The sequence below is a fragment of the Triturus cristatus genome, chromosome 3_2 (assembly GCF_964204655.1).
Source record: "Triturus cristatus chromosome 3_2, aTriCri1.1, whole genome shotgun sequence".
Taxonomy (NCBI): Eukaryota; Metazoa; Chordata; class Amphibia; order Caudata; family Salamandridae; genus Triturus; species Triturus cristatus.
Window position 1 is genome coordinate 472564829 of NC_140584.1, and position 21389 is coordinate 472586217.

A 21389-nucleotide genomic window follows, 5' to 3' on the forward strand; every position below is an offset into this window, starting at 1 on the left:
CGAAAGGACTGAGTTGGGCCACCATTGTGCAAGAGAGAATATGTTCAATTTTCCGGAGTTGCATTTGGGGTGACTGTTTTGCATCCAACGGATAATGTTGGAGAGACAGTTTTGAAAGTTGCGTTCGGATGTGAATGATCCCTTATCTAGGAAGAGGACAAACTGCATCTTTCACGTATGAAGTAGTGGTGATTCCGTATGAGGCTATCAGGGAGATGGGGGGAGGCATATAGATGTTAAAAAGGGCTCAGTTAAGGGATTGAGCCCAGTAGCACTTCCATAGTGACTGATGTCTTTGTTGAAGAGAATTATCCTAGAACAACTGTTTGTCTATTGTCGGTCAGCAATGATTTGATCCAAGATAGGGCCTTATAGGATACACCTATATCCTGGATCGGCTTGAGGACAGCTTGTTAAACGGTATTGCATGCAGCAGAAATCCAGCAGTATCAACACTATTGTTTTTCACTTCTAGAGTCATTTTGATGGTTTGAGACCTCAAGACAGACAGACAGTGGAATATTTGGGTCTGAAACCAGATTGCCCGGTGTGAAGGGCAGTTTGAGGAATGTAATGAGTTGCTTGCTTACCATTTTTTTCAAGTATTTTAGTGAAGACTGGCAGAAGGGAAATTGGCCTAAGATTGGACAAAAGTGGGGGGTCTGCTGAAGGATTTTTTTGTAAAGGTTAAATAACTGCCAGTTTCCAGGCATAGTTGAAGGAACTTCTGTTGTGGTCAGAGATGTATTGAAATGCAGAATAATAAGTGGGTTAACGATATCTATGGCCTCATGCAATATTATCAGAAGGCAAGGATCATGGGGGAAACCAGACTTAAAGGTGAGAATGGTTTGGCATGAACGGGTTAAGGAAATATCTTCAAAAGGCAGTCAATTCCACAGTAGTAGTGTTAAGCAAATTGTTTAGGGGAGAGTGATTATGGAGTCGATTGCAGGGTTGGACGTGAACCTCTGTTGAATTACCTACATCTTGTCCTCAAAAAAGGCTGACATCTGGTACCAGAGTGCTGTGATGAAGGAATGTCTCTTGAGAGGGCTTTAGGCTGCAGGAAAGCTTTGGAGATGTTGAAGGTGGCTTTTAGGTCGTGATGTGCCTCTTTCATTTCTGTAGTGAAACAATATTTTTTCGTTTTCTTGATCGAATTGTGGTAAAATTTCTGGGCCTCTACAAAGTGGAACACGTCTGCCTTATAGGTCTGAATCAATTTGCGTTCAAGCTGTTTGCAGAGGGCTTTTGTTCCGCTAGGGCCAGGGTCAACCATGGTGTGGACTGTCTTTTCCAGCGTTTATTGGGGAGGATAGGAGGTGTTAGTTAATTGGCTGTGTTGGTGATCCACATATTGAAGGACTGGAGGTCTTCGACTAACCTACTATTGAGAGTTGGGACAGTGGTGGACAGTAGTGTACGAAGGTTCAGGTTTGATTTAGTCATCAATCCATTTGCGCAGGATAATGGGGGTAATGTCTTTAGTATGAGAAAGGGGATCATGGGGAGTGTCCGACACTTCATAATTACTGGGGAGCGGTGCATAACGCCATTCGTGCAGTCACGGGGTTGCAGGACCTATGCACATGGGAGGCCAGCGCCTTAGGCATCCATGGGCAACACAAGAATAGGAAGGTGGAGAGGCGTTTTGCTTTCCTGGGACTTATCCTGGCCAAACGATGCATTACTATGCACTGGAAGGCACCGGAGGGACCTCCCCTGGCGGCATGGGTGGGGGCGGTTAAGAAGTGGGGGAAAGCGGAGGAAACGTTACTTCGAACGGAGGAAGCCCGGGGGCATCGCAAACACCCGATTTCCCTGCCCTGGGCGATGCTAATGCATTCCTTCACACAAGAAACACTACCGGCGGCGGGCCCGCGAATGGTTGGCTCTTAGGAGACTTCCGCGACTCAGGAGCCCGCTCAGGGCGGTGAACAAGAGGCCCGGACACCCGGTGGGTCCTAAACGTAGACTGTACCTAGTACCCTACTAGGCCCATGCACGGAAAGGGATCCATACTCCCGCCTTCGTCCCCGCCCCCCCCTCCCCCGAACCTTCTCTGCGTCTGCGAACACCTAGCAATGCGACAGGCATGGACACTGCTCTCCGACGTTACTCACAATGTTTATAATCCCAGATATGGTGCACTCCCCAGTTTACATATCCCCAGTTTGTTAATAGTAATTACATGGCTGCACTTCAAGGACCTATGGGACAACCCACTCAGGGGATATGGATACACATAGCAGCCCCCACGTAGTGCGGCATCCACAGCGCGCTTCAGAGGGATGGGCCCAGACACAGGCTTCGATAGCCGGTTTCTAACTTAAAGATAAGGCAAGGACCATGACACTAAGCGGGTGAGCTCCACTGACTATAATAGCAGCATCTGTACACATTGATTCAAGGGCGCATGTTTACTGTAATTCCGAATGTGAATTTATATGCAATGTGTTTACTACAAATGGCAATAAAAAGTTTAAAAAAAAAAAAAAAGGGGGATCATGGGTGCGGATTGATAAATTGAAGGGGACTAAACAGTGATCAGACCAAAATTGAATAGCAACTCCAGGTGCTAACCAAGGATGGTTTGTGCAAATACCATCAAGGGTGTACCCCAATGAATGGGTGGGGGCATCTATCAGTTGGGAGAGCCCCATTATCTTTAGGGTGTCTTGGTGCTTCTGAGTTATCTTTGTTATCAAAATGAAAGTTGTAGTCTCCCAAGGTGGTGAGATTAGCCTAGTTAATTAAGAATGGGGAAAGTGCCTCCCCAAAAGTGGTTAGGAATCTAGGTCCAGGGATCGGAGGGCGACAAAGTAGGCAACCAGTGAAAGAAAGGGAGGCACTGATCTTGAGGCAGAAGCCTAAGCTTTTTGCTTCTTTATGGGAGTCCAAATCAAAGGAGCTGCATTGAAGACTATCGTGAACAATGGTGGCTAATCCACCACCATGGCCTTCAGCTCAGCCCCGTCTCAACATCGTATTTACGGGGGCAGGACAGCCTATGTTATGTCGAGATTGCAACAGGGTTTGAGCCAGGTTTCGGTGAAAAATAATAAGTCAAGCTAAAAGTCTAATTAGTTAGTTGACTTATTGCACATGTCTGCTCAAAGAGTGTGAGTTTATGACCTCCCCCCCTCCCCCCCAAGAGGTATATGAGGGCAGATGAGGGTGCATGCATGGCGGCAGGGCAAGGTTTGTGATAATGATCAAACTCACACCTGTAGCCGATACAAAATACTGGGTGCATTAAGAGTGTTGGGTCCCATATGTAACATTTGAGAAAGGACTTTTTAGGAATTTGGGGTGGGGGAAAGAGGTTTAACTGCTTTGATCTGGGGACAGTTGCAGGCCCTGGCTGCGGATGGGGGCAAAAAGGCTTGCCTTTGGTGCGTCCACATATGGGGCCTTAACATAAGTGTGAATGCGGCCAGGAGGGGGAGTGGCCAGCCAGCCAAACATGGCAGACGTGAGTTGTTAGAGCTCCGTCTTCGTACCCCCAATTATCCTGTTTAACATCGGTATCCCCCGCCATACGGGCACAACCAAATGACACAACTTTACCTGTGCAGTGGCAGCCTACGGTCGTGGCCGGAGGAGATGAGGAGAAGCACGTCTGCGAACCCTGCTGGGGCTGACGACAAGGTGCGCGCCAGCGGCAGAACACTGACCCATGAGACCCTGGCCAGCGCCGCTGAGCTCACCAAGGTAAAAGAGCAGCAGCTGTGAGGCGCTGTGACCCCGCCTCCTCCCCCCGCTAGGAAGACTGAGTGGCCGCTACTGAGGATGAGCGGCAGACGTCCGTTGTCCGTGAGCACCCAAAACACAAGCGCGCCATTGTGGCATCTAGGAACTATGCAGGGGCCTGGCGACGAAGCACATGCGAAACGCTGAGGCCTGCAGGCGGGGCCCATAAGACACGGGCCCGCGCTGCCGAGCCCGCTGGGGTGTGAGAACAGTGCTGAGCTCCTCCGACTTGGGGAGCTAAGTGACCAGCGCTGAAGGGGAGTGGCGGACACCTGCTACCCATGCACGCCCAAACAGCCTACACGCCATCGTGAAGGCGGGAAAAAAACGTGGCAGAGCATCCTCATCACGGCATCAGCCCAGCGACCCGGTCTCTCCTGAGAAAGACTGTGCAGGACAGCGCGGTGTGACGGGGCGCCTTGCCGCTGGTGGAGACTGTCACACTCGTGCAGAGGTGAGCGGCTAATCCCCGTACCCCTCCCCCCCATCTGGACTGGTGCCGTACATGTGAAGCCGAGGAAGACCGCTACCATATTCCGGGCAGTAGTGGAGCCGCTGCATAGTGCAGTGAAGAAACAGACAGACACTGACTGGCCCCGGTGGTCGTACCGGGCCTAGGCAACGGAAACACGCTGGTGAAAGGCGCAGCTTCTAAAAAGATGCGGGCTAACCCTGTGCTGGGCCCGGATCAGGCCTAGACCACTAACGCACGGAGGTGAGAGGCGCAAGAAACCCCCCCCACTCCCTGCCTGCTTGGAAATGGACAATCCCATCCCCCATCCCACCGGTCCTGTGTCCCCCAGAGCGCCAATCTGGCCTTCGTTGGGAACTGGGACTGTTTAGGGAACTACCTCAAGTACAACAAGACACAGCATTGGGCACACCACGAGGCGGACTCCCCCGGGCCTCCTCTCCCCAGACTTATCCAGCGGACACTATTTACGGGTGCAGGGCCCAATAGATAGGTGGGGGGAAACAACCCAGACACGGAGATGAATGGAGGGGGCACCCCTTCACCGCTGCTACATGGGCAATAAGATTAGAGAGAAGAGGACACTGAGGCGCAGTTGTGGAGCACCAGAGAGGCCCAGACCCGCTTTGGATAGGTTCGCGTGACTAACCCCACCTGCCCTGCAGTAAGTATCACCACTGGGAAGCAGACAATCCTGCAGCGACACTGCAGAGACGAGAGAACGCATTGCATACCCACCCTGCTCTGAACACGGGGGTCGAACTGGGACTGAAACACGTCGGGTGCAAGGGACAAAGTAGACATGCGAGAACAGCAGGATCGCCCCTCCCCGCCCTGAAACCCAAAGGAAACAAAACTGCCGGATAGTGACCAAAGAAGTCTAAACACATGCAAGCAAACCCGCAGCTGAGCCAAGGGGAAGTCAATAGTTGGCGGAGGCTCATCCCACTCTAAACAAATGGGCTGGGCAGGGCCGAGCCCAGGCTGCACCACCACAGGGGAGGGACGACAACCAGGGATTAGAGGACGCACATTTTCTATAAACCCACCAGATCTCTCCGATCTGAATGTCTTGGCCTGGCAACGGTTCCTCCCATTAGAAGGGTCAGGATAGGTGGTCGTTCCTTTACACATCTTACCCCAAAACTATGGAACTCCTTGCCTGTGGATCTGCGCCGTACTTCTAATCTGCTTGCCTTTAGAAAGGCCCTGAAAACTTGGCTTTACAAGCAGTAACTTGTTATGTTTGTGTTTTCTTCCATCTTCTTTCTCAGCTTGGGGTCAGAAAGCGCCGGGACACTCCCTGGAGTAGCCGTGCGCTATATAAGCAACCCCAATAACATAACATAACATAGACACGCACGTCCACCCAGGCAATTGTCTACCTACTATAGCGAGTGCGCAGTTTCTCCACAAGATTGGGCCTACTGCACAAGTGAACACATGATACTGCCTACACATACTGGTAACGAATGCCGACAGCGCAGCAGCTAGTAATAGGCTGCCTACAAACACTCAGCAACTAAATGCACGCACTGACAGTTCAGAACCGATAACCACGGAAGAAGACACAGTCACAGAGATGCCACACACAACACTAGCTGCCAAACTGGACTCTGTTCTGGGAGCGGTAGAGAAGATGGGGTCTGCGTTATACCAGACCCGCTCCTCGCTTGAATCAAAAATTGACAAGGTCACCTCGGATTTCATTCTTCTGAGAGCTGACCATCACAAGCTTGGAGACAAAGTGCGCTTACAGGAGCAAATGCTTGCAGAGCTAAAACGAGTCGCACAAAATCACACCGCAGCTCTGCAAGACCTAATAGACCATGTACATGACCTAGAGGATAAAGTGGAAGACACAAGAGGACACTCACACCGCAATAATATCCGCGTCGTGGGACTTCCAGAGGGCGAAAAGGGGCAAAAACTAGAGGAGTATGCGAACAATGGATCAGAGAATTACTCCTCGCTGGCACCCTGTCCCCCCACTTCGTAGTTGAAAGAGAGCACCGAGTCCCCATGCAAAAACCTCCACCGGGAGCCCGCCCACGTCCATTCCTGTTTAAAGTCCTCAACTATAGGGACAGAGACTTGATCCTCCGCGAAACCCGCAAGCTGGCAGACAAAGATCGGAAACAGTCAAATCATGATCTTCCCGGATTATACAGCTCAAGTACAGCACCTCAGAAACGCATATACCACTGTGAAAAGACAGCTATGTGACCTTGGCCTAAACTACCCACTACATTTCCTGCCATGCTACGTGTGGTTGCAAAAGGATCGGTGCGTTTTTCTTATTCGCCCGCCGAAGTCTGGGACTGGCTGGAGTAATCGGGAATGTGGGCGGGGCCTAGGCCACCCGTTGAACAGGAACCACCAAAATTCAACAGGAAAAGACGCCACCGTGGAGGACGCGGCAGACACCAGACAGGAGCCACTGCGGCCTCCACTGCCTCCAAACTAGAGCAAAGGAGAGCGGAGAGACCGGAGGCACTACATGTGGCCACGACATTGGGAACTGCAGCACAGAATCCAGGCCGCCACCTGAGCCCACCCAGCTCCTTGGAAACTGGCGAGTCAACATCCTCCAACTCTGAAGAGTTTCCATTGCCAGAATTTACAGCCCAAACAGCAGACATCATATGACTTATGAGCTCCTGGGCCTGGTTGAAAGCAATCCACGCAAGTACCTGCCATACTGGCAAAATGTTGTGTAAAATAATATGTCGATTAAGTAATTGTCCTTTGCAGAAAACAGCACCGTTCTGCACACAACTGTGAATAGAGCATACCTAGCATTACGATGGAGGAGACGCGCAGCGCACAACCTTATCCCCGCGCTACAGACCGGCTGGAGGGATACACAATCACAGCATGACCTTGGGGGGGCAAAACAATCCCTGCCAATCGCACGCCACATGCACCCATACCATACGTCAGTTTGACACAGTTCTAGACTTAGGTTGGGCAATATAGTTTGGACGAACACCAAATCGGAACTCGCCCTAATAGTTATACATATTTCAGTTCACACCTACACCCTGTTAACAGCACTGAGTTGGAGAGTACCCACACAGATCAAGAGTTGCAGCGCCTTGCCCCCCCATGCCGACTTACTCAATGTAAGAAGGAAACATTGTGCAGGTCAACGTAGTCGCATGGAATGTGCGCGGTATACATACACCGGCACGTAGATACTCGATCTATGCCTATCTGCGGCGCAGAACCGCCGACATCGCGCTGCTCCAAGAGACACACGTCTCACGTGGAACTGGGGCGTCTATGCTGCAGATGGAGAGGCCATGTGCACGGCACTTGCTATTCAGCCCACGCGCGGGGGTGTCCTCATCTGGGTGAGAGCTGGTGTCCCATTCACAAGTGAGGAGGTACTGGTCGACCCTAAAGGTGTATATATACGTTAGTTAGCGGGCGACTTAACGGCCAACCGAGCCTCCTCGGGTCCATCTATGCCCCGAATGTCAGCCAGTCCTCCTTTTAGATGGACTCACAAAGATTTTAGCAGGGTCCCCTGGCCGCTAGGAGGGGACTTCAACTCTGTGCTTAACGTAGACTTAGACAGATCATTTCCGCCCCTGACCAAGACCGCAGTGGTGTCCAATGCGCAGGCTTTCACAGACTGACTGGCACACTGGGCACGATTACATATATGGCACGCCATGAATCCTGATACCCGGATCGACTAATATTACTCAGCAGTACACAGACTGCATGTGCGTCTAGATAGAATAGTGGGATCCCCAGCGCTGCTCCCCTTAGTCCATTGAATAGAGTACCTAGGCCGGACGCACTCTGACCACAATCCCCAAATACTGAACTCACCTGGGAACCTGAACGCCCCCCTGCCCCCAGGTGAAGACTCCAAATGGACGCAGTAGAAGACCCACCATTCCGCTCCTCTTTGGGTACCGCGATTCTTGAATATTTTCAGATTGATGAAGGTACAGCAGGGGACACACTAGTGGAATGGGAAGCTTTTAAAGTTACGACAAGGGGACACTGTAAGGGAGCGACCTGGAACAGAAATAGGAAGCTAACCTCCGATCTGATTAAGATAGAAATGGAATTACTATGATATGAGGGAGAGGGGGAGGGAAGAGATGGGACACAGTCTGGAGATGCTGCGCACACAGCACACTGAGTTGATAGAACGCCTTCGCTGTCACTACACTGCGCACACGGCCCGCACTCATGCCACCGCGGATCGTGCAAGCAGACTTCTGGCCTGGCTGATCCGCCAAGATCAAGCCCGCAAACCAATAGGCGTGCTACGAGATGATGCTGGGCTCCTAGTGCACACGCAGCGCGACATTCACACAGCCCTGACAACACTATAAACGGCTATACCAATCCCAAAGCCATCATGATTCACACGCCCTTCCAACCTTCCTAGATCGCGTACAGCTGCTGGAGGCGACGCGGACACATAACGAGATACTAAATGCACTGATCTCGCAGGGGGAAATTAAGGAGGCAATTCTGTCCCTGGCTACAGGGAAGACTCTGGGACCAGACGGGCTCCCGGCGTAATATTACAAGGCATATCAGGTGTCATTAGTGCCGCGACTATACACCCTCTATGCAGCTGCCGTTATAATTAAATGAACACCACACCATGTTTATACTTAAGCTGAACTTGCCTCAATATGTTATTCATTATTTGACAAAACTAGTTGGTTTGGACAAGTGCAGCATGGTCGAACAAATTTAACACGTGAAAACTGACACGCTAGCATACCTATTGAATAAATACTTGTGAAGTAATAACCAATGTTAATGCAAGAAATATAAAAGGTGATGTTGCTGCGTGTTGCAGCGTAATGTGTTAATTGCTGGTGATAGAAATGCAAAATCGATAAAAATATTTTTTAAAACCTCGGGTTGTGAGTGGGAGCAATCAACTATTACAACAGTAGCATATCCTTTACACAAACCTATGTTGAGAACAATATGGAACTTATTATTCAAATAGACTGATTTTTGGTGGTTTTTGATATTTCCAACAACTGATTAGTTAGTCTGGATACATAATCATACACTAACTCCCCAAATTTTGGGTGTCACTATTAGAACCGGGACCTAATTCCGGACGGTCCCCCATGCAGGTACCTACATCTTTCCTAATATCTAGGAAAGACATTGCACACCAATAACTATTTGCAATCTGAATCTATTTACAAATGATTGATGGGCTTTGCCTTGAACTTCGCTATTATATGCATACACAAATATATGTATATACGCATATATGTATATACGCATACATACACATACATACACATATGCATACCTACACATACATATGTATACACACGTATACACACACGTAAACACACACACACACACATGTATACACTCCTTTATATATACATACATGTGCATACACGTACATATACAGGTGCATACACGTACATATACAGGTATATATACACATACATCTATATCTATACATAAACATGTACATATTACAGATATGTACCTACATGTGTACTGCTTTGCATATACCTGTATAATAATTATGTTTTTAAAGATCTAGATATTCGTTAGTTCTGCTAAAAAAAATGGCGATATTACTTAGTTAAATTATTCTATGTTTAACATGTATATAACTGATTGCATAAATAGGTAAATCTTATCATAACTATCTACAATTTCTTCACTATTAAATTACAAAATTAAAATTGAAGTACAGCAACACTTGAAAGTCTGAGCTTATTAAATGCAACTTTAACATACACATTACCTTCCCTATACATATATACCTTCCATGTACTTGTGTATCTCTATATTTATTACTTTGCTCCTAATTCAGCACATTCAATGTACTACCCTAAATCTCACCTTATATCTCTTGCAATATAACCTCTACTCAGGGGCGTAACATGATCTCCAAAAGAACCCTTTCTAGACTCTTCCCTCCTTTTACTATTCAGATCTTCCAAACAAGCCTTTCTAATACCTTCCGTATGGCTCTTCCCCCTCCACCTCCCCTTTGCTCATCCCTAACCCCCTCCTGCTGCTATGAACAAAACAGAAAAAAAAACTTCCTACACCCTTCTTTCTTCAATCCCTCCACTATTCCTTTTACAATGCAAATCCCAGACTAACATGTCCACCGCTCATATCAAATGAATTTCATATTTCCCTACTCTAATTCACCACTAATCCTTTTTGGGTTTCAGAGCAGCCTGCTACTCGCCGAAAAGTAGCAGACTAACATATCCACTGCTCAAATTAATTTCATATTCACTATAATATTTCATCACTAATCCTTATTGGGTTCCGGAGTAGCATGCTACTTGCCGAAAAAGCACTTTGACGCCTCGTCAGGGGTAGTAAGTGCTATATAAATAAAAATTACAATACATATATATATATACACACACATACACATTTACACACATATATACAAATACACACATATGCACACATATGTACAAATATACACATGTACGCACATATATCCACATACATATATACACATACACACGCATATACACACACAAACTCTGGATTATGCTAAAGCTACAGCAGATAAGAGAACAATTTCTGGCTATGCGACCTGCATTATGTTCTCTTAATGCTAGATTTGGATTGTTCCACTGCTGGTGGCTATAAGATACAGAATTTTATTTTTACTGCTTGAAAAATCTTCAACAAATCACTCTATTCCAAAAAGTATAAGATAACTCCTCTTGGCTTTTGGGAAGAAAATATCGTACATGGAGTTAAGTTATGTATACATGGTCAGTGACTTGTCTGTTTTTCTAATATACTTAATATATTGTCAAATTGTTAACTCGTATAAATTATGCTGATGGGTCCGGTTTTATATACAAGGATAATACATATCCACGCAAGTACCTGCCATACTGGCAAAACGTTGTGTAAAATAATATGTTGATTAAGTAATTGTCCTTTGCAGAAAACAGCACCTTTCTGCACACAACCGTGAACAGCGCATACCTAGCATTACGATGGGGAAGACGCACAGCACACAACCTTACCCCCGCGCAAGCACAGTGCAGAGTCCTCCAGTGGTTGTATCAAGTCGACTATGTCGCCAATTATGCATGCAAAATAGTGATAACGGTGCCTGTTATGTACTAACAGTTCCCCGCTGCTTACACAAGGTCTAGGATTCTGCATGACTACCCACGGAGGTAAGACCATCAGTATAATATGCCTTGACTTGCCTATCCAACTTGCACCAAGAACAAGGGCAGCCAAAAGTGTGAATGGAAAACGGCAGAGTTTACAGCACACTGCATCACTCACCAAAGCATCTCGGCCAGGATTACAGCATCTACTGGGTTAGCTGGAAAAAGAAGGCCATCACCTAGGGTTGTCTAAAGATCCATTTGTGTAACTAACTTGAAATGTAGATGCAAATTAATTTGTTTTAAAGAACTTTCTTACTGACAGTCCAAAGTCTTCACCAAGGCTACAATTAAACTTCCTGAGTTAAATAGTCGGAGAATAACGCACAGCGAGCGATTTACAAAGTTTCCTTCAATAAACGTGAGACTTAACTCCTAAAAATTCAGTCACCCCTACTCAGAAAAATATCTTTTAATCAGATGAATAGATCCATCATCTCAAGATCTAGAGAAAATGCAACATAGTAGACCGCATACATTTTTCTTTAAGTGTTTTAAAATTTCATAAATAGGACGCGCAATATTACATTTCCGTACAGTTACCATTTTGCCACTGTAATACGAAATATCAATACATCAGATCAGGTTTCAAAGCATTGCCCTCCACTGACTTTCCTGTGTTCATAACTAATACCTTCTGAATTTCCCAACTTTTGCGAAGGAAAACTATATTCAAATGGTAAACCCAAATACAAAGAAAAGTGAATTCAGACACTCAAACGAAAATTATCTAAAGAAAAAAAGTCACTATTCATCAAAAATATGATTGATCTATTCACAAAAAATGGTTTTAAAAAGATGTAGAATACTAAAACATGTTCACATACAAGGCAAATATCTGTTTCCTACCAGATCGTCTGGCGCCCATGTGATGGGTCAGTGTGACAGAGGACGACCGCTGCTTTGGGATGGTCAGCAGGTTGGAATTTAAGGGACCATTTGGATATGATCCTTGGCTAAACAAAGAAATACACATTGTTAATATATATATAGATATATTTTTTTTCTTTTTAAATCAAAGACATTTCAATAACTATGAAAAGCATCAATGCAAAATATAAGAACCCAATCTTCATGCAGCAAATTTGCTCAAACAGTTCTCTACAAAGACTCATCTGATTCGGAGTGCATTTCAGGCTAGTGCATTGGATAGTTAGGTCATCTTTGTGTCACTTTTGAGTTGTTTCTTCTCAATCTGCTTTATGTGTTGCAGTCCTTCTGGAGACTCTGAAACTGGGTGTTGGCATCACCTGGAGTACCGAACAATGTCAACCATATTTTAGCAACCACCTGGTTGTAACGTCATCACTGTACCGTGGCCACATATCTACACTGTCAACCATGTAGCGTGCTTTCTCAGTTTATAGAAAAACACTAGTATCTAAACAACTGCACATTAGGATAACTTTCATGGTATGTCAGCCCCATACAAAAGTTAGTCAAGCACTTTCACATACGTTGGGAAATACTGTAATCTTGTTGCCCATGTAATCAAAATGTACCACAAGTGGTTTTTAAAAATGTTATACTAATGAGTTAAGAGACAATTGGCTGCGTTCCCTTAAGTGACATGACTGGCTAAATGTTTAACATTGAAGCTGATGGCACAGCACGTTAAGAGGTCAAAGGGTGTTTACTTGGGGATAAAATCAAAGCTATCAGATCGAAATGTATCCAGCTGTGCAGTGCCTCACCCTGCCTCTAAACATTACATTTTCCTGCATAGGCAGCAGCACTGCGAACACGCAAAAGCAGTGAGCACTTTCCTAACACACATAGTGGGTATAGCATGGGCAACAGCAATAACATTTTTACATCAAACGACGCACTTATATATCAGAAGTAAAAGCAGTGCAATAAATGTGGTGAAATAAAACAGACTACAGCGGGACAACAGGTACAAGGCAGGCACTGACCAGAAAGACTGGTCATCCCCTTACCGCTTCCCTCCAGGAAGCCTTGGCTAATAACCCAAAGCGTATGCATGTGAAGGGAATCCCCCTTTCACATATAGAAAAACGCCTTAGTGAGTGTATCACTTAGTCTGTACCACAACACAGTCTGTTTTATTTCACCACACCTTTTTTAAAAAAAAAAACGGTCCTGAGGAAAGCCAGAATACTCTAAGGCACTGGCTGAAACATGTCGACCATCTGAAGGACGCAGGGGGCAGTAACTCGCCACCCTCACGCATCCTGTAGCCTTACTTTTAACCGCTGGTGACGGCTCAGTTATTAAAATTTAATTTACCCTCAGGTAGTGGGACCACCACCAAGCCGTTTTAAATCACAACTCACCCAACCTCACTGCACTCTCAGCAATATACCAGCTCCGCTGTAATCAGGCGTCGTAGCACACCCGGGACATACTAGGTGTCACTGGGTGGGCCCGATGATAAAGCATGCCACCAACTAGGTTGGTGGGTGAGGGCTTCATGAATACACCAACAAGGTGCCCGTGACAGAACTAATTTGAGTACTGTAACACTTTGGTCAACTTAAGCTAGTCCTCTGTTTAATCACATATCCGATTTCTTAGACCTTTTTCCCAGCCTCGAAGAGCCATCAGTTGTCAATTTGGTCAGCCTCACCCAACTGTTAAGAGGGCCCTTGGCTTATGATCACAGATCACATTCTGGACCCTCAAGTAGCACTTAAGGCTTTCTGACAAACCAATACATCCCAGTCTATCCCTCAGCCAACCAACCACAACCCAGGCCCTCTCTTAGATCCTGAGACAGCGGTCCACAGACAGGCCTCAGGGTCCAACAATTGACCATCAGAGCTCTCAGCAGGTACTAACCCACCATTTCTGACCTTGAGGCCCATTCTGTTGTTGCCAAAACCCACTGTGACCATGTTTACCTGTGCAGATAACATACCTATCCAGGAACATTATGAAATTGTCATATCAACCAAACTTATCTAACCTGGAGAAGCAGTAAGCAGGCTGTCCAATTGTCAGTAGCAGAGATCGCAGGCCATCAAATCAGCTGTGCTCACAGTCCCTCAGAGAGCTCTCTTAAAATCTAAACCAAACCCTGTGCCAGCCATCACAACCCAGAAAAACTCATCAAAAGCATCTTAGATCCGGCCACTTAACCCTGGAGTACATATCAACTGGCCCTCATATCCTCTGAGAGGATCCCGATAGTCTCAAAGCATTTCTCCTAGCCCTCAGACCCTCAATGTGAGCTCTTATAAGCCCGCCAAACCATTAGTTGCAGCCTTCAGAGAGTCATTCAGACACCCCCCGCTGGATTCACCCAAAACCTCTTTTACATGACTCGCAGTGCATGCAAATTCCTTCCTGCTGGTTTCACTTTGTTTCCTGCATACCACTCTTCTTGGTACCAGAGTTCACTGTGCAACCAGGCAATTCACTAATCTTCAGCTCCTAGGTTCGTGGCTTAAACCCAAATACATACTTACTGCGTGTCATATCACACTCAATACACAAATATTTGTGCAGACAGATTTCAACTTGTTTATATGTCACTTTATACCAAGAGTTGAAGTTCGGGAGCAATATTAATCTTCTCTGTGCACAAAATGGGTAGTAACTATGCCAAGACAAGTCCAAAATAATTATTAAAAAAATAATTAAAAAAAAAAAAAATCACAATATGTCCATACATTTGTTTTTGAGAGCCTTGTGTAAACTGCACATCACAGGTTCCAATTCTGAAAAAATTCAGTGATTTCTGGGACTACTGCAAACGTGTGAGGCCTATATGGCATACACTTAAATCACTGCTGGGCTACTTTTCGGACATTGATAAAATTACGAGTATCAAACAGTCGTAATATTTAGCATTTTGGATGTGCAAAGTAAATGGGGATTTGTACACAGACCTATGTGCTTGCTGCGTTGCACGTTTTTGAATTAACAAAGACAGAATACACCTTCTGTTCGCTCTCGTTATTGTGTGATTCACTTCATCTTTACGTTAAGAATTGAATGCTTTCATCTATGCAAATTCTCCCCATCTAGATCTTCGAATGTAGAATATTTTCACATCCTTGCTCATCTCTGGACCAGTTTGTTAAATCAAGAGGAAGATTGATTCCGTTCCCACTGTCTATTTAGTCTAGTGGGGAGATGTGAAGAAAGTTTGACATGAAGAACAATGACAGACTACAAATAATAAGAGTGGATGGGGCTTTTCGTGCAGCTAAATATTTACTCTGATTCATAGCCTATAGCATACCATTTAATGCAGCAACAGTCGTTTGCAATGCACGCAGATTACCCTTAAAAAACTGATTAGAATATATTAAAATGTGCAACTACCCAGCAAAGGGTGTCCTGGCGCTGTGAGGAAGTGGACAAATAGATGAGAAATTATTCCCAAACAAATCAATTTTTAGTAGTGTCGTGTAGTTCCTATATAACCTATACAGGATCTGCGCATTTGGATAAAAACTGTGGGAGTGGTGGCAGACTGATTCCATGCACCCCCATATATATATATGTTAGCCTGTCTGTATCAGCTAGCTCACAGTCGCCACTACAATCTCCACTTATCGGGGAGAGAATAGTTTTTGGCAGCCTCAGAACATGACAACCCTCATCCCTCAGAATCGTGGAAACAATATACTAGCTTTCGCTCAGTCACTCGTGCTCACTTAGTTTGTCTCAGAGAGATACACAGAATAAACCGGCTGGGCGTTTTCCATAAGAATTTATTGAACAGTTGTTATTCTAGTGCAGAATAGATGAGCTGCAACAACCATCAGACAGTAGCAGAGATATATGATTAGAAGTACTATGAAAGTAAAAGGATGTTACAGTTCTACCATTTTGCAGTAATCGGGAATATATACAAGTACTTAAAATACATAACAGGTGCATACTCCTACGTTGCCTCCCTAACTAGATGTACCTAAATGTACCTAGCATCGGTGTAGGTATTATGCCAAGAATCCCTCTAGGATCTAGTCAACCCCATTACCTGAGAATAAGAGAATATGGGACCCCGTCCTGGTCTCGAGTTGGACACCTTGCGAGGGATGTTAGACCACTGCGAGCTGGAGGGTCTGCATGCAGGAACCTCAGCGTCTCTGGTCAGTGTGTTAGCCGGGAAGTCACGGTCTCCTCTGTCCTAAGCAAGATGTGATGTGTATATATAGTATTACAAAGGGGGGTGACAGGAGGGGCTAATTTGATGAGGTCCAGTGTACAGGCCCCAAAAGACTGTAAACAAAAAAGGTTACAAAGTTCCTCTAGTACATAGAAGAGATATCGGGGGAGCAAATAATGAGTGAGGGAAAGTTAATCCTCCACTAGCTCCCGAGTGTAGCCAAGGGAAGAATGCGGTGAAATTCCCTTGGTGGAACTAGAGCTCTCACACACCTAGCGAGCTAGGTGTCATGCTTCATCATATGAGCTTGCCCCTCGTCAAGTCGGCGCTGCAATACTTGACGGGCTCCCGAACCGGGGCTCTTTATCGGGGATCTTTTGTTCCTGCCGGTCGGTGCATGGGGGTGAGGGGCCTAGTGTGTGTAGATGTGAATAAGAGTGGGTTAAAACGGGTCAGTTAATCCTAATAGGTATTTTTTCAGAAGGTAAACTACCCGATTAAAATGGTGTAGAGTGGCTGTGTACTAGAGATAAGGTATCTAGTCATGTAGCTCTACTCTAAAGATCAACATGTTTCATGCCTTTTATGTCAGGAGGATCTGGGCACTTCTTCAGGATCAGAAAACCTATCTACACTAAGTGGTAAAGTGCGTTCTACATACCACGTTCTCAGGTCCGTGACCTGAAAAGTAAGTTGAGAATTAGTTAAGCAAGATAAATAGGTCTCTTCTTACTGTTAACTACTATCATCGTGGAGTGGTGAAATGAGAGTACTGTCACACTCAAAAAAGTCACCGTACCCACAAGTAGATCAACTTCAAAACCTATACCGTGAGGTGCCTATACGAGCCAGGCGCGATCAGTATTGAAGAAATAGTGATTAGGTTAAAAACTGAATAACAGTGATATATTACTCATGGAAAGGCTGCAAGCGTAACGAGAGTGGAAATCTATTGGCTGGACTCACCTAGTCTGTTACTAAAGGTTACTAGCAACAGTCCTGGCGGTAACTTAAAATGGACACCGATTGGGTCCTGTAAAACATAAGTAAAAATCAGGATGTAAAGTAATGAATATCAATAGAAAATAAAATAAACAAAAGTAGGCAGTGAGCCTACCAAGGTGTAAGCGCTACTAATGGGTTCAAGAAGGGAGCCACCTCATCCCGTGTAAAGCAAGTCCCACTCGAAAGTAACCTCGGACCGGTGACTAGGAGGAGAGCGGTAATGGAAATTCCACCGTGCGTCAAAAGTACACCGGTCGGGTCGGGAGTGAGGGGGGCTGTATTAGGGGGAGGTACTCACCAACGCTACCCAAGTGTAGCTCTTGGCGGTGGGGGCGTCGAGAACCGTATGGGAAATATGTCACAGATATTGAGAGTACTCACCCGCGTCGATTCACGCTGGGCTGAATCACCTACCCTACCGCCAGGAACCCGGTGTGGAACCTGGCGAGGATGTTGTGGGAAGTTATACTCTGCATCACCGGTGGGAAAGTGCTGTTACGTCAAGGGCGTGTGACGCGCATGCAGGAACCTCAGTTTCTCTGGTCAGTGTGTTAGCCGGGAAGTCACGGTCTCCTCTGTCCTAAGCAAGATGTGATGTGTATATATACCCATAGGTCTCCCCAGGGGTCCTACCTTGCTGTGTTACTGTGTCGGCTTAAAGGATAACATTGGGCCTGAACTTTATACAGAGATATTATACAGGAGATGGCTGTCCTGCTGTGCTTCCAAGAAACCTCATGCATAATGTATGAGATTCGAACTAGGGAAAACCAGCGTTCTGAATGCAGTGTTGTATCTAGGTAAAAGGTCAGTCCATAAGAACTGTTATGTATGTTATGTAGGGAAGAATATAGGTGAACGGTTGCAATGGTACCTGCGCCTATATAGGGTACCTACATGGAATATAACACCCACTCCTCTTCCGACTGGACGACATATGTAACTTATTACCATATTACTAGCCTAACTATAGGCACGCTCAAAGTTCATAAAACATTTGTTTTGCTAAAAATTTTACAACTTCTAAAAAACAATGTTAAAAGAAAAATGTTTGCAAGCCATAGCTCTAAAGTGTCCGTAGTTATAGTCCGAACCACTATAAACATTAGAAAGCCATTTATGCCCAATAACTGAAAGGAATGTCAATTTTGTTTTTGAGTTCTGAATTTGAGCTTGTTTAAAAAAAGGGCGAATTTCTTCCAGCACACGACGAGCCAAATTAGTCAATTGTTTGTGTGTCTTGGCTGGTAGACGCAACCTTTTTGTTGCTTGCTTCCACAGTGGACGGCCCCTGTAGCACCTCGCAGAGTACATCAATTGAGCACAGATGATGTTCCATGCTGTCCGCAGCCGGTGCTGAGGCGGCCTGTGCAACGACAAAAGACTGGGTGTCAGTGGAGGAGCCGGTGTCCATACCAACAGGTGCAGTTTCTACCTGCGACGGCTCAAGGAATGCCGCCATCAACATTGGAATACACGGAGGACACTGCAGAACATGGGCCGTTATCGGGTCCAGTAGATCACTTGCGTCCGGTAGCGCACATGATGGGAGTGTCAAACAAAAGGTCTAACACATTATTCTCCGCAAAACAGGCATCGGAGGACAGATAAGATGCAGTCCATCCAGACTGGTAAAATGACAAGAACCAAGATGCACTTAGTTCTCTTAGGCGAGGCATGCCTAGATGTTGTACCATGCGGTCACGGTATTTACGCTCCAGGAGTGCTTTTTCCATCTCCTTGGTGACTGGCACGTCCATTGCATAGCAGGAGGAAAAACATCAGGATACCTGCTATTAGAAACAGGATTAGCAGAAGTCCTCCAAAGATGCTTCCGAATACGGAGTGTATGAAGTTTGGTATAACTCCAAGTACCGTCTGAAAGGTGCTCAGAAGTCCAGAACCTATGTTCTTAAATAGGTAGACTATGCCTGTCATCTCAGACATGACAAAGATGAGATTTACCATTTCTGCAAAATGGAGAGGGCAGTTTGTATGGATAAGCACCCGAATCTCTGCCAAAGACCTTGCGATCTGGAGATCAAAAGTCTCTAGAGCCGAAGTTAAGGGCGCATACTTCTGTAAAAGCATGGCTTTCATTCCTCTTAGTGTATCAAACCGTATTAAAGAAACATTCAGTGAAGGCCATAATGGCGCCTCCCTGACTGTATGTGACGATGGAAACAATACTTGCATACAACAATTAACCCTTAAGCTCACGGTTACGAGATATGCGATGTCCGGGAGCATTCCGAATGCTGGAGTAATCACTGTAGCTAGGGCACCCCTCAAATGACTGGACAAGTTTGCTACAGAACCATTACACGCCCCGTGCAGCATTATATCCTGGCATATGAGTGATCCACTTAAAGCGTTCTCACAGTTTGTACCGCTTAGAAACAATTCTCGATCCTCACTCCGGCATTGAAATATGTATGGTAATTCCTATGATTCCTTAATGTATTCCTTACCCATTTTTTCATATCTGCCTGCCTGCTTTTGTTCAAGGCAATACTGAAACTGAAAAGTAGTGACCGGTAGAGTTATGTGGCCATGGATTAGCCATTCTGTGGACGGTGTTTCTGCCACTGTAAATGGTAATCTATCCAGTTTTTCGATACACAGCATTGTATATTTTGCTCCCCTTTGTGTAATTTCTATCTGTTTATCTGTTCTTCAGAGAACAGAGACGTACTGTTGATAAAATGCCAAGGTACATAGCCTGCACGCAAAGACTGCAGCGTCCAGCTTAACAACATAATAGAACGGAATTGAGATTGCCAGTGTTGTAATATGGCCAAATCTTGATCTAGTATGTCTATCGCAGAAGATACAATGTTGCCTAAGGAATATATCCTGGAGGTCAATGTAGTTAATCCATTGTCTACCACTGCCAGAGATTTTTCCAGATTTATACGGTCTATCTCCTGTAGTTTCTTGTTGGGATATTTTCCATATTTCATTATAGGCAGCATAGATGAAACATTTCTAATGTGGCTTCCTGGGACCTGGTAAAAAATACCCAAGATCCACATCTTGTGACAGTAAGGATAAGTGTTGGTTCACCGGTGTGTGTTGAGGTTTTTAGCCAATCAGGGCACAACTTCCAAACACTGTAGGATGTCACTACCCCTGGATGTTCTCTCTGTACATAACAGATCTGGTCTATGGATTGCAAACCCTTCGGTTTTACCCATGAATCTTGCCTGACAACTATTGGTGTCTGTGGACCAAATCAACCATTTCTTCCAATCGAGGTCTGATCAATTGTATTGTATGAAGCCATCTACTGTAACCTCTTTTTGTGATGTTATGTTACCCTCTGTGTGTGATGGAGTTGGCAGCCGGGATGTGTTCAAGTCCTTTGTTTTGGCTAGTCCAAGGCAAGAGGTCTGTCGCACTGTCTTGTTCAAAAATATGATCTGTTGAGGAAAGGCATGCAATAAACAAGGCTTCCTTTCCCTGAACTTGCCATTCTCTAGTACCCCAGACTGATTTTAAGTCTTTAGTTTCTTTTCCATAAGTTGTAACCTTGCTCAGACAACTGAGCAATAAAGGAAGCAGAGTAAATCTGTTTGGTGTTTGCTAACATTTTTTGTGCTGACGTTGGTGCAACCTTATAATATGAGGCTGGGTCAGACATTAAACCCTGAAAAATATGGAAACTTGTGTAATTTTTTTTTAACTGGCCTTGGGCAATGTTGGACAATGTTCCCACTGGTGATATGAGAACACATTTCTAGGATTAGCAGATTTATGCAGAAAGTGATAACCATTATGTTGATTACAATACATTGTTTTGAAATCTGGTGTGCTTACCAATGTTTCACTATTAGAAAATGCAGCAGATTTTTCCAAATCAGACAACATGGTAGTTACAGTTTCAAAGTCC

At 45.4% G+C, this 21389-nt stretch overlaps 1 protein-coding gene across 2 annotated transcripts in view; it reads right to left on the reverse strand.

Moving 5' to 3' along the window:
* The window catches only part of PDE3B (phosphodiesterase 3B), a 1362481-nt gene that overhangs the window by 726290 nt on the left and 614802 nt on the right, over positions 1-21389 (reverse strand). For both annotated transcript variants that reach the window (XM_085648114.1, XM_085648115.1), the window contains exon 5: positions 12259-12365. In XM_085648114.1, coding sequence (XP_085504240.1) covers positions 12259-12365 — 107 coding nt within the window. The remainder of the gene's footprint in view (positions 1-12258; positions 12366-21389) is intronic.